General features: G+C 36.1%; 1 protein-coding gene across 43 annotated transcripts in view; it reads right to left on the bottom strand.

Annotated features, from left to right (window-relative positions):
* The window catches only part of PTPRD (protein tyrosine phosphatase receptor type D), a 1,502,332-nt gene that overhangs the window by 170,541 nt on the left and 1,317,632 nt on the right, over window positions 1–14,159 (bottom strand). For 19 of the 43 annotated variants that reach the window (XM_036021603.1, XM_036021605.1, XM_036021607.1 and 16 more), the window contains 5 exons: window positions 11,812–11,956; window positions 8,342–8,647; window positions 7,264–7,457; window positions 4,882–4,908; window positions 1,296–1,413 (listed from right to left, as the gene is read on the bottom strand). In XM_036021603.1, coding sequence (XP_035877496.1) covers window positions 1,296–1,413; window positions 4,882–4,908; window positions 7,264–7,457; window positions 8,342–8,647; window positions 11,812–11,956 — 790 coding nt within the window. The remainder of the gene's footprint in view (window positions 1–1,295; window positions 1,414–4,881; window positions 4,909–7,263; window positions 7,458–8,341; window positions 8,648–11,811; window positions 11,957–14,159) is intronic. The other 24 variants (XM_036021632.1, XM_036021633.1, XM_036021634.1 and 21 more) reach the window with 4 other exon arrangements.

Genomic DNA, 14,159 nt, shown 5'->3' with positions numbered 1-14,159 from the left:
TTACAAATATAGGCAAAGGAGATCAATTTCCTTCATTCTGGGATTAAATTTCATGGGTTTTGCCTTGGTTGTCTACATTCAAGCAGAGGCTGGTTCTGTAGCGAGGCAGGCAACACGCCCCCCAGTGAACATGGATCTCCTGTGCCTGGCAACAAATTAGCTCGATACAAAGGTATTCTAAAAAAAGAAAAAAAAATCCCAGAAGATTGTCTTGAAGGATGCCATCTGTAATCCTGCTGCTTGAGGCAGTTCCAGGTGGCAGGATGTGAGGCAAATCTTGTGACATTTAGACAAATCTGGCAGTGAGCATGGCACCCAGGAGGGTACTCACCATCACAGCTGTTCTCTGCTTTACACCTTTACGTAGAGGTGTGTTCCTAAAAAGTTATGTGAGAAGTGATTTTGGAGGAGTAAATCAAATCACAGTTTCAATGTTCCATAGGAGAATTCTATACAAAGGACCAGAGGAGAATCCTTTTGTAAACACTTCTTAGTTTATTGGTTTTACTGTGCCAGGTCTTCCTTCACACTGGTTTTTCCTACTGTGGCCAAAGAAACTCTAAAGAACATTGAGCTTTGGAAGAGAGCAATCTGAAATTTAGCTTTTTCATTTCCTTCATTCTCTCTGTTCCCTATCTTCTGTGAAATGTGTCCTCTTTAGAATCCCCATAGCAAGGGGGTGAGGAGGAGAGAATGACAAAAAATAAAGCTAAGCCAACATCTAGCTCCAGGTGGCAGCTCTTTTAACAGGGTTTATTGCAAAGAGAGTCTGAAGCTACTGAGTGGCTTCCCTACCTAGTCGATGTGCCCTCTGAACCCCATGGGACTTGCTCCTTCAGATCCCTCAGGCCTCTAATATTCTGCCCCACAGAGAACTCCAATTTTTCTTTCCAAAATAACTCCTAGGGGCAGCCCTACCCTCAATGCCAACACGCCTTTATTTTTCAGTTCATCACTCACTGACATTGTATCATGTACTAATTTGTTCACTTGTTAATTAGCTAGTCTTGGTCAGAAGATAAATTGCAGGAGGGCACAGTTGGTTTTGCTGATGGATGTATGCCCAGCAATGGGAATAGTACCTGACACATAGTAGATGCTCCAAAAATATTTGTTCAATGAATAGTATACATATAATAATATGTATACACACATATGTATATACATATACACAAAAGCAGCTGACCATAGCCCTTTTTACCCTCTCCATGAGAAGCCACCCATCCCATTTGGAAAATTAGTATTACTGTCACCCAAAGTGAATTCAAGGTACATATATGCACAGATGTGGTTACCTGCTCCCGTGGTGGACACCAGTTTTGGCTTGCTGCGAGCACCATCTCCTTTGGTGGTGTAGGCTGTGACAGTGAGGGAGTAGGAAGTTTCAGGCTGTAGCCCAGAAATAATCATGTCCTGAAATGACACAGTAGAACAACACTGATTCAAAACATGCTCTGAATGCTCTGGGGGAGGAACATCAAGGCACCCATTTTCATTGCTGTGCATGCGTGAACATTCACTGCAGCCATGCCGAGCACTGGAAGATTCATGCCTGGAGCTCATGCTATGGGTCATCTGTTTTCCATGCTGACAGTGGAGCGGGGTCAGTCCTCCTAAGAGGCAGCTCTAAGGGAAGGTAGGTAAAAACATAAAACCTGGAGCCAGACTGCCTGAATTCCTGAACTTCAACCTGCTTCCCTTTATTTATTAGCTTGGTGTCCCCAGGGTCTATCAGTTTACCCTTCTGTGCCTCAGTTTCCCACGTGAAAGTAGGAATAATAAGACCCCACAGGGCCACTAGAGGACTAAATGGGTTATGTCAGGAAAATGGTTAGAACTATGCCTGGCTCACAGTGAGAAATCCATAAACTAGCTGTTTTTCTATGCCAGCAGCTCTCCATATGCACCCACGATGGCCTGGCCCACAGACTGGTGACGGGGCTGATGCCAACAGTCTGTTTATCACCATGGAGGTATTTTGCCAAATGGCTGATCTGTGGGACCTAGACATCCTGAGAGCCAGAGAAGTTTCTTGGGACTCAAGAAACATATTACTGGTTAACTATGTAGGCTCTGAACTATAATCATTATACATTAAAGATAATTTTCTGTTCGTCTGAAGAATTTTCTGACCTAAAAGTGAAGAACTGGACTCATCCTATCATATCACAAATATGTGTTCTATTAATTCTGATTGTTTCAAAAATGTTAACTATCACCAAATATTTATCAAAACTCTCAGTTTTGTCTTAGTAAGGGCCCACAGCTGTGATAGTTATTAAAAATAGATGATCACACAACTGTTCTTCCAAAGTGGAGGTTCCACATTTCTTTAAATAGTGCTGGCTCTGAATTTGTCCTGATATTTTATTTAGAGCTACACACTGCCCCACACACAACAATGAAAAAAACCTTTCAGATTTTTGATACAGCTATGTTTTCAAATTAAGTGTGACAAATTTAAGGAAACAGACAATGTCATTGTTTCTGCATCTAAAGACAATGCCAGTGGGAGTCTGGTTAATGGGCTGAACTGTACGAGGGACAGTAGGGCTGTTCTGTGCAAGGCCATAATGGGCACCATGGAACTCAGTTGTTGAATCTGGTCCCAAGTATGACAGCTTTCATGAGGAGCTTTTCTCAAAAAGGTAGGAATGTCATCAATTTGGGAATTCAAGGATTTCGGATATCATCTTGAAGAACCATTGGAAATACTATTCTGTAAGCTAAATGGACTACATTTGGGAGTGAAATTTTATTTTCCAGAACTTGGAATGGTTTCACTAACATTACAGAGAATATAAAAACCAAGTGAACCACCTGAGAGTGGTGTTTTAAACTGTGACAGATAATAGCTATTCCAAAAATTATGATGGGTAAAAATGACATTATTGTTTTCAAGGTTCCCTTTCATGTGCCTCTGGATTGCTGCTGAAAGCAGGCAAGGTGAAGAGGAAAAAAGAAGCAAGGCTTGGTTCTGTCACCAGATTGTGTGGCAAGAAATTTATATGCAGTGAGCCTTGTACGAGAAACCTGTTAATAAAACTGGGGTTAATGACACATGTCCTTCCTCTAGCACAGGATGTGGCAGGATAATGTAAACAATGCGATTTGAAATTGCCAAGCCCTCTGTGGCAGTATCATCTAAGCCGGCTACACCTCTCTCTGCCTGGAACACATCATCACTTAGCTGCGGGTGTACTTTCCAGGGGTTCTGTCCCCTCTGTGGTTTAGTGTGGTGGACATCACGGCCACACTCCCTCCCTCTCTTTGTCTTTTCCTATCCCAGCTCCACTGGCTTCTTGCCCCTGCCTACTAAAGGCTGGCATTACCAGGTCTTTGGTAGCAGTCACTGGTCTGTATTTCTCTCTAATCCCAAACAAAAACCAAACTGCATTCATTTCCAAACCTTTAAAGGCCTTTCTTATGCCTATACACTACATTCATTTCTAGCCCTGACTTCCCAGGAGGACTCCAGGGACATATACATCATAAATATCTGTGGGACATTTTCCCTTCACTATCATGTGTCAACTCAAGCTCAGCTTAACTAAAGCTTACATGTCGTTCCCAGAAGCAGACTCCCTCCCTTACTTTCTATATTTTAGTGAATGGTGGAGCATCTTCAAAACTTAGAAGTGACACTTTGATCTTTTTTTCTTCCTTAAATTCTTAGCTAAAGTTTTTCTCAATTCTTAAAAATGTTAATCATAACCAACCCTTTTTCCATTTCTGCTTTCTCAACTCTGTTGAGTTTTTATTTTTTAGTAAAAGAGATTTTTTAATTTGTTTTTCTATTTACTATCTGTTTTTCTTCCTAACCTCTCTACTAAGTCTGCAGGTAATGACCCATTCAGTAAGACATGAAATCAATTTAGTCAGTCACGACCAGCATTAAAAAATAATTATATATACACACTTGCACACATGTACACAAATATATATATATACTTGAATGTAAAATGTTAAAGTTTATATATATTTAGAGGTAAGGTATTATTTTAAGAAACTTTAAACACATGCATTAGTCATGACATATAATGCATTTCTTACTATGGGTCATGGTCAAAGAAGTTTATAAAATACTGCTCTACTATTGATTTTTCAACATTATATTAAAACTTATTTCTGAGCTATATTTAGCACTAACTTAGTAACCTAAACCCTTTATTTCTGTCAAATTAGCAAGCTCCCTGTTATCTGGCTACATCGCACTCTTGGCTGCCTTGAAACTTTTCTGAAATTTACCTCCTTCCTAGGCACCTGGACTGTAAGCACTTAGAAGGCAGGTGTCACATCTTGTATCTCCCTCTGTAGCCTATATACATATAGGCTACATATTATTTAGCTCTTAATAAATAACATAATCCACTCATTTAAATCTTTTTAAAAACTCCTCACTGAGTGAGATAATTTCTAGTTCTTTGTATGACTCATTCAAGTTCATGCACAGTTGTATGGGTACAACAAAGAATTGCCAATTCTGGACAGAGTTAATTAGTCCCAGATCTAGTCATGTTATCCACTGAATATGTAAGACTGGAGCAGGATTTGAGAGCTGCCTACAACATAAAACTTTGACACCTCGGGTCTGTGAGGTCTCCACTTCAAGCATGCCTCCTCTTACTATGCCACGAGGCAGAGTTAGTAGCAGCCACCAAAATAACAGGAGCTCACGATATTTCTTATGCAATCAGTAGCATCATGCCAACTTCACAAAATGAAACCAAGACACAATGTGTACCATGTAGTGAAGATAATTTAAAAAGTGTTAATGCATGCATTGAAACAGTGATGGCATATCACAAATAAATGAAAGAGAAGCATCAGAAAAAAATAAGCACTTATAATATTTTGACAAAGCAGTCAAAAATTACTCACATGTTCAGTAGTATCATCAAATTCCCACTGATTGAGATTAAGAAGGTTGGGGAGGTAGAAACAAAATAAAAAGAAATGAAGAGAAATTTGTAGACTGATAAAGGCAAGGGTGCCCTTGTTAGATTAAAAAAAAAATAAGCAACTGTATTAGTGTGTACAATAAAATTCCAAGGAGTGTAAGTGGGTTATGTTGCCACTTTCATTCTTAATTTAAAGGTCAAAAGTAAATATGATCTGTATTGTTATCACTTAAATCAGCTATCTTCCATTGAGATAAAGCACTAAGGCATAGCAGAAAGCTAATGCACACTACTTTGTGACATTTATTTTGACTTTTTTCTTAAGTTATATAGTTAATTCAAGTCACTATTAAGATTAACATCTCTCATTAATATTGAAATCCAGTAGTCCTGGTGAAGTCCCGCAAGACTTAATGAAATTTCAATGAGTAGTCAGAGAAAATAAGAGATGGGGGAAAAAAGAAAAAAATAAGAAAAAAACAATGCAAGGAAAATCAGCAAATTAATAAAGAAAAGTCAAAATAGAAGAGAGGAAAAAAAGGCTGAGTAGCATTTAAGGCAATGTTGCATTATATAATTGCATTAACTACCATGCTCCCAATAAAAAGAACAACAGAACTATAGCTCTATGACATAATATTATCTACAAACGGAAGAACATCAAAGCATGATGGTCTTATCAATGTCCTTTTTCCAATTGCAGACTTAACAACAAAACATAAGCACTGATAGCTTTATTTTATATTATGAGAAGGTTCTATTTTACAGGCAGTATAAATTAAATATTTGAAAATGCAAGTCATTTGCCCTTTTCCAAATCTAAGGGACACTATGAATCTTGAACCACATTTACAGACGTGGCCTTTAAACCAAAACCATGCAACTGGATTAAAGGTAGACTAGTTAGCCACTAACCCAGATCTCTTTATTTAGAATGTTTCAAGAGTTAAGCAAACATTAGCACATTTGTAAATTGACTATGTCAAGACTTGGAGTAACTACTTTCCTTAGAGCTACAGAGATATCTGCCTTCTCATATTCATTGGGACAAAGATGCAACATTTGGCATCCTGGAGCAGTGGTTCACGACTGGGTTCATAATCTTCCTCACTTTCACACAAAACAAGAAACTTTCCATTGAAATGTTTCAAATTTTCAAAAATATCATCCATGCCATGCCTAGTGACCAATTTGCAGGATAAGCAAAGCACTTCCCTATTCATAATATCCCATCAGTACTGAACCAAGCATAGATAAGCTAGTCCGTGGGCTACGTACAACCCCTGCAGGGCAGTAATTGATTAAAGTCTTCCTCTCCCTTTTAGAAAAACATGACGTATGGATTTATTATGGTACTATCTTTGAATCACTACTAATTTATGAAAAAATAAATGCTCTATTTTAAACAACTGATTACAAAACCAAATTATGGCTCCATATTTATAAACCACTGCTTTAGGATCAATTTCTCACACTCTCAATTAATACTTTTCTTAACTTGGCTCAACATGGGGATCCCATTTAGTCCCTGAAAAATGCTTAATTTTTATCACAGTCATTATCTTCATTTTTTGGGGAAATAAAACAATTCTTTTCATCAAAAACATAATTTAATAAAGAGATTCTAAATAAAATACTATCTGTATACATTGTCCTGAATAAAAATGTCTATTTTCCAGCAGGAAGTCTTACATTTAGAAATTAGGTCAACTTAATCCTAAGTATATTTTTAAGTTTATTTTATTTTATTTTTAAAAAGTTTTTATTTATTTATTTTTAGAGAGGAGGAGGGAGAAAGAGAGAGAAACATCAATGTGTGGCTGCCTCTCATGCGCCCTCTACTGGGGACCTGGCCTGCTGGGGCCATAGGCCTCCTTCGGGACACCTAGGGCATGTGCCCTAGATTGGGAATTGAACCCGTGACCCTTTGATTTGAAGGCTGGTGCTCAATTCACTGAGACACTCCAGCCAGGGCTAATTCTAAGTTGTTTTAATACAGCAGAAAATAGATGCTATCAGCAAAATTGCTTCTTAGAATTCTACCCTTGATTTAATTAAATCAATCCATTTTTCTAAGTCAGAAAGGCAAACTCAGATACAGCTACAGAGAGCTAAATATCTGTACTTTAAGAAACAGTAACATGTTTTTAATCAGATGTGTTACTTCCCTATAATTTATTTCCTCAATTGATGGCAATCCAGATTGAGAAGGTATATACATATTGTGTGTTTTAAAAACAAGAATTTTGTGCAGGATTTTTTAAAATGTAGAAAGAAAATAATTAAAATGGGGCCCAGTTAGGGGCACAGAATAGAAAAAAAGTTCATAAGAAAACACAGGTATGTAATTTTAGAGGCTTACCTGTGCATCAGCCAGCATGACGTCCTTCAGCATGGGCTGGCCCTTGGGCTCACCATTTTCCATCCTCACATAATGCACCTGGTATCCTCTTATCTGGCCATGCTGTTTATTGGGCACAGGTGAGCGCCATGAGACTTTAACAGATGTTGAGTTGACAGCCTCTACCTCGACTTTTCGAGGAGGACCACTAGGAACTGGAACAATATCATCGGATAAAAGAAAATTATAGGCACTTGTCCCACCCAGTCAGAGCATTTTCTTTACTTAGTTTGTCGTTCTTTCTTTCTTTCTTTTTTTTAATGGGCAGACCCACTATGTTTCCTTTGTGGAATACAGACATTTTCAACCAATGAAAATGCTCAACCAATCTGCTCTACCTTTCAAGAAAAGATCAAAAAACATGACCAATGCCAAAAAAAAGTATGGAAGAAAAAAAGAGTATCAGAGAAATAGAAAAACATGTAAAAAAATGTACAAAAGCCAAGGAAGATGCTTTGAGGTTCAAAGCATTAAAGCACAAAGAGGTATAGCATTGAAATAATAACAAAAACTGCTTGTTGATTGCTGTGTGTTTTTAAAGGTTTCTTTTTAGCAGAAAAAAAGATTCTTGATTATAGGAATTTTCTTCTTTTTTTCTCATATCAAAGGTATTCCATACAACAAATGCCAAAAATTAAATGTTGAGCACCAGTGCTTCAGAAATATGCAAGACAAAAAGGCAACAAGAAGATAAGAAGGCTGTTTTTAAAAGAACTTCAAAATGTAAAAGAAGTGACTACAAAAAGCCACGAAAAATGCAGAAAACTTTAGATGGAGGTATAGAGGAAGAGCCTGGATTGCAAAATCATAGGAGCAAACTTGTTCTTTTAAAGGGAAGCAAATTACTGTGTTGAGATCAAGAGAAAAAAAAATGCCCAGGCTGTAGCAAAGACAGGTCTTTGGCAAAAACTACTGACGTTAGAGCGATGTTGGGTAAAAAAAGATGAGCAGAGAAAAACGGGTTACTGTTAGCCTATCAAAAGACAGCAGACCAAGACTGTGTAGAAGGGAGCAAACTGACTTGGCAGAGGCAACATACCATCTTCATCGGTTCGAATCAACACGGACAAGCTCTCGGGGCCAGGGCCGACATCTGTGTGGGCTGTGACAGTGATCCGGTACTCAGTCCATTTTTCCAGCTGTTCCAAAAGGTATTTGGTAGTGTCCGAAGGAATTCCCAAAATCTCGTGAGGTTTGTCATCTTCTCCATCCACTGCAGTATACTTGATGGAGTATTCAGTAATAATGCCATTCTGTTTTTCCACCGGTGGAGGTTGCCAACTTACCAAAATGCTAGTGGAACTTGGGCTGGTACAACTAATGTCTTGAGGAGGAGCTGACGGTTCTTATTTTGGTAGTGAGTTAAAGGAGGGTTTGAGTGAAAGGACAGGAGTGGTTGGAAAAAAAATGATAAAACAAAAGAAAAGGCAAAAATAAATAAACGAACATTAAGGGCAACAAAACGAAAATAAGGCTTTGAAATTTAAAATAAAATTTTAAAGATAAATTATATACCTTGGCTTAGGAATATGAATAAACCAAAAAAATGAATAAGTGACCAAAAATAAATGTTAAGTAATGGGTGGGGGGAGTATGTGAACATGAAACCTTGAGATGATAAAGCCTCCAGTAGAGTTACCTACCTGCAATTTAAATTCTTCTTCTAAATCAATCTCTCGGTATTCCCCAGCCCTACTATACAGACTATCCAACTTCAAAAAAGCTGCAAATACTGCAAGATTTACTACATGAGCAGCTTGATGGGGCTTCACAGATGCTGTTTCAAGCTTTCATTCCTACATTCTAGAATGAGGGCGATTCATACACAGCATACAGTTGTGAAAGCAGTCTTAAGTGTGAAAAACTGCAATAACAACTAGATACCCTTCCGCCAATTCCATTTCTTTAAAAGAAAACAAACAAAAACCCAACAAACATAAAAGGGTTCCCTCTGACTATCTGAAAAAATGACTGTGCCTGACCAGCTTTAATGAAAAGCATTAACCAAACACTGACCATATCCCATAGAGAGCGAGCATGCAGAATCGGTAAAGGATGAAAAGGCATAGCCCGAGATTTACCTACCGAGAGTAATGTCAGGCTTGTTGATTCTGACTGTAACTTGTACTTACCCTACATCAGCTTTCAGCTTTTAAAAAAATTATAACTCTTCTTGAGACACCATTGCTAGTGAAGAATTAGATCCCACCAGCAAATTTTCGTAAAATCAATAATAATGATCTATCACTTACAAAATGTAACATAGCCATTTAAAAAAACTGTTTAAAAAATCCTGAGAACCATCTTTCTTTCATTTTGTACATAATTCCTTTCATTTTCTATATAACTATTCATATAAAGTAGTGTTGATGAAAGAGTTAAACGATAAGCTTTCCTACTGCCCATTCCAAAATAAGTTAGTCACCTTCTGAGCAATTATTTTCAATTAAATTAATCAAACATACCATTATTTGAAAAAATTAAAAAGCAATAAAGACCACTGCAGTATTATAATAAATTATTTTTAAAGTTAATAATACATGTTCCTAAAAAAACAAACAAATAGGATAAGATATACATAATACATATATATTTTTAAGGCAATATATATGATACCATAAGTAAATCATTTCTAATTTTTTGTATTTAATATGTAGTTTGACTTTGTGGACCTTTATATTATGTAGAGCCTGGTTTATCAGATTGTTCAGACTACTATCAGTCTTTACATGTCTTGTGTTTTTCATTAAGATCAATCAAAATGAAAAGCTCTTTTTTACTAACAAAAAGAAAATTCTCATTGAAAGCCTCATAAATTTGGAATAAGATTTGTAAAATCACTAGAATATCATTTTTATTGATTCTGACTACAGGTTCTTATATTTCAAATTATAAAACTATTTTAAATGCATCATCATTATTCATAATAAATTGAGTTATTCATATAACAGCTAGGACTCATTTGTAATTCTTTCTTAAAAAACTGATTTGGTTTTTATGACATTGCTACTCTCAGTCCTTCTATTCTTTGAATAAATTCAACACTATTTGAAACTTTTATTTTAATAAATAAGGAAAAGATAAGCTTTTGGTATGCTTATAAAAAATTCATTCTGTCTCTATGTAAGTACATATGTATATACGTATGTAAAAAATCAAGTTTGTAAACCATGCAAAATATAATATTAAAGGATGTCACGGTCCTTTGCTTAAATACCTGGTTTTAAGAATGATCTTCTACAATATGACTTACTAGCCTGCCTGGAATTCAAAGCAGATATACAAACTGCATTTACATACTTGAGGTTTGGAAAGAAGGACAATTTTATGGGAATAACCCATAATCACTAATGGATTAAGCACAGGAACCTAATACTTTTCATATGAATAACTAAGTTTTGAGAAAAGAGAAGAAAATGATTTTTTTATTATCAAAAACCCTGAAAGATGTCAAGTATCTATAGAAGAATAAAATACAAAGACTTGCTTCTATGGAAGGAAATTCAACTTTTAAAATATATAAATGTTATGCTTGTTGACAGGTCTAAAAATTAGATCACTATAGCATTCTCTTTACAAAATTTAATGCATTTCTATTATACAGATCTATTGCATGTCATTATATCAAAATCACTTATAAAATATCAAAAAATTAAGGAAATAACTCCATAGAACTATTCAACTCAAAGCAAATGTTTGTTTAATAGACTAATTATAAAAACATTAATAAAGATCAAATTATTATAAGCCACCAAACTTTCCATCAAAAACAATCTCCCATATTAGACTTTACAAAAAACAATCTTAAAAATCTTCCCTGGACACAATGAACCCCCATTGTGATAAAGACAACTATTCTTTATAGCAACAGTTCCAAAAAGATATTGAACCTGAGGAAACAAAATAAAATTTAGGATTGGAAATGTACTTGTGATTATTCCATTGTTCCTAAATTTTTCCAAATACAGATTTGCTGTGAATGTTCCAAACTTCCAAATGCACTCCTGGCAGAGTTAATAACAAACTAATCACAAGAGCTGAGCTTTTCTCTGAGTAGGAACAAATATGTGAAATAAAGCGTTATTTGTCAGCAAACTTAAAACCTGTGTGCTTACAAAAGATAACAGTTTGGTCTTTCACTGCCTCTTTACTTTGCCAAAGCCTTCCTCTGATTGTTATGCAGTGCTCTCAACCTGAATTTTGCTTTAGAGCCTTGTAATTCATTACATGGGGCTTGATTTACCTCCTTTTACCCATTTTTCTCATCTCAATCTCTCTGAAGGTCTTTCAATTTAGAAAGTGGGAGAAAAGAAACTGCTACTTGGACCAAGTTTGAAAACAGCACAGGTCGCAGTTGTACTCTAATCCTTAGAGTTGCACATCGTCTAGCATCGAGACTGCTGACTACTAAGAATATTAAGTAGCAGCTCTGTTTGCTGGTAGGGATAATCTCTGGCAACACCTCCTAGTGAAAAAAAGGGCAGAAAGTAAGCAAAGAGAGACACCTACTTGACTGCATGGTTCTAGCTGATATTTCCGTTGTAGAAGCACCCAAGCCTTGAGGAGAGCGTGCAGCCAGACGAAAGTAGTACAAGCTGTTTGGTTTCAGCCCTTGCAGTCTGTAAGATGTCCCTGGCTCAATGGTAATTCGTTGCTGTGGATAAGTAACAAGAGAACTTTGTCATCTTCATTAAGGTTTGGGCAAGTATTTTTTATTGCAATGCCTGTCATCAAAAAATCACACACAGAACCTACAGAATATCAAGGACACTACCAGGGGAATTATATAATGAAAATAGCATTTAAAAGGCAAGTTTCTACAAGAATGAGGCAATTGGAATAAGTGTGGCCAGTGATGTTTTTCATGATGACACAACATCCCAGTGCACTGTATAAAAGGGAGATTGAGAGGCCGTCACCCACAGATGTGTCCCCCTTTAAGGCACGGGTGCTGCTGTAACAGGGCCCATGACAGAAACTGTGCCCAACACGTGCAATTTCAGTTAAAGAGATTTCAAGCTCATGACCTGTGATCTTTGCAATTTAAATGGGGACACAGAAAACATGGCCAAAAGCAACAACAGAAACTGCTAAACAGTTTATCTGAGATTACTGTAAAAGAGAACTAAAACTGCCAAGGTCTGATGGGATAAAAATCAGATGTTAGTTACTAAAAAAAGATGGATAACTTATATGAAACCTAGGTTGGTTTAAAATAATTTTAGAACTTTTTCCCCTTGGGAATATAGAGTCAACAGCTACAAAAATAATCACAAACTTTTCTATAACTTTTAACATCATAAAGGACTTCTGAAATAAAGTTTCTTTAATCAAATGTTAAAATTACTTTTCATGCTTGAAATTTGCCTTTGTATTTTAGCAAAAATATAGCTGTTTATTGTAAATCAATCACAGATTGAACAATTATCCTGTAGTAAATCTTAAAATACATGCTAATATATAATCTAATATGGCATAAATAATCTTAGGCTTTTTATCAAATATTGCTTGCTGTTCACACAAGCAGAAATCAGTCAAGAAGAATTCAAAAATAAAACCAGAGAAAACATTCCTAGGTTGTTCTGGTTTGACACTACGAAAGCTTTAAAAAATTTTAGACTTACCGAATAACAAGAAACAAAGGTAATCGCTAAAAAAAATCATAAAGCAGAGCAGGTGTGCCGACACTCAAGCACCCACAGCACTCTCAAAAAGGCTGCCCCTCTCATTGCTGTCTTTACTCTATTTTTTGTTTCCTGGTTGGGTGGTGATAAGGACTTAAAATAATGCCGATTTATATCTTATTAAAAACACAAATAGTTGTAATATGGGTACCTTAAGTTATATCAGTATTTAAATTATACAACTTTTTAAGTGGTTAATTTATGTGGGCTTGGTCAGCTAACTCTAAAAGCACTGCATTTAGAAGCTGGCCTTTGGAGATTCTGCTCTATTCAAACAGAAGTAATAAAATAGAAGCTTACAGAAAAAATTAATTTACTATAGCATACAAAATAATGGCCAACAAGTTAACTGATAACATTTCATTTAGTATGTGAGTGCTTTAAAAAAGTATTCCTTGTTAGATCTTAGGGGCAGTTTAAGCTTTTTGAAGATTTTTTTAAGATGAAGAATGCTAAGAAGCATTCATAAAATGGCTTGCATGGATTGAGTTTTCACATATAGTTTTACTAACATTTTGTCTAAATGTTCCCTACTGGAATTTATAACATAATAAACATATTCATTACTATAATATATTCCCTTTCTAAAGATATTAAGTGTATCTTAATAACTGATTTCTATAAACTATTTAAAGTACACTCGAGAGATGGTGTACCCTAATGGTTAAGAACACAGATTCTGCAACTGACTGCCTAGAATCAAATTCTAGTTCTTCTATCCAGTAGCATGAGACTTTGGGCTAATTTTTTAACTTTTTTTATGTGCCTCCCTTTTGTGACGTGTGAAGTATATTAACAACAGAGGTGGTCCAACCCAAAGCACTGTTGTATGGATTAAATGAGTAGAAGTGAAGCCCTCAGAACACTGCCTGTTAATGTATTTATTAATTATTCTGATTTTTGCTTCTTTTCAGTGATTATCAATAATTTCCAGCCTTTTGCAATCTACTGTTATTTTATTTGCATAACATACTCAAACTTTGTCTTTTAATTTTTTTTAATATTTTTTATTTTTATTTATTTTTAGACGGGAAGGGAGAGAGAAAGACAGGGAAAGAAACATCCATGTGTGGTTGTGGCCCGCATGCCTTCTACTGGTGACCTGGCCTGCAACCTAGGCATGTGCCCTGACTGGGAATTGAACCAGCTACCCTTTGGTTTGCAGGTCCATGC

The sequence above is a fragment of the Phyllostomus discolor genome, chromosome 3 (assembly GCF_004126475.2).
Source record: "Phyllostomus discolor isolate MPI-MPIP mPhyDis1 chromosome 3, mPhyDis1.pri.v3, whole genome shotgun sequence".
Classification (NCBI taxonomy): Eukaryota; Metazoa; Chordata; class Mammalia; order Chiroptera; family Phyllostomidae; genus Phyllostomus; species Phyllostomus discolor.
The sequence above is the reverse complement of the archived record's forward strand: the minus strand, read 5'-3'. Positions and strand labels throughout refer to the sequence as shown.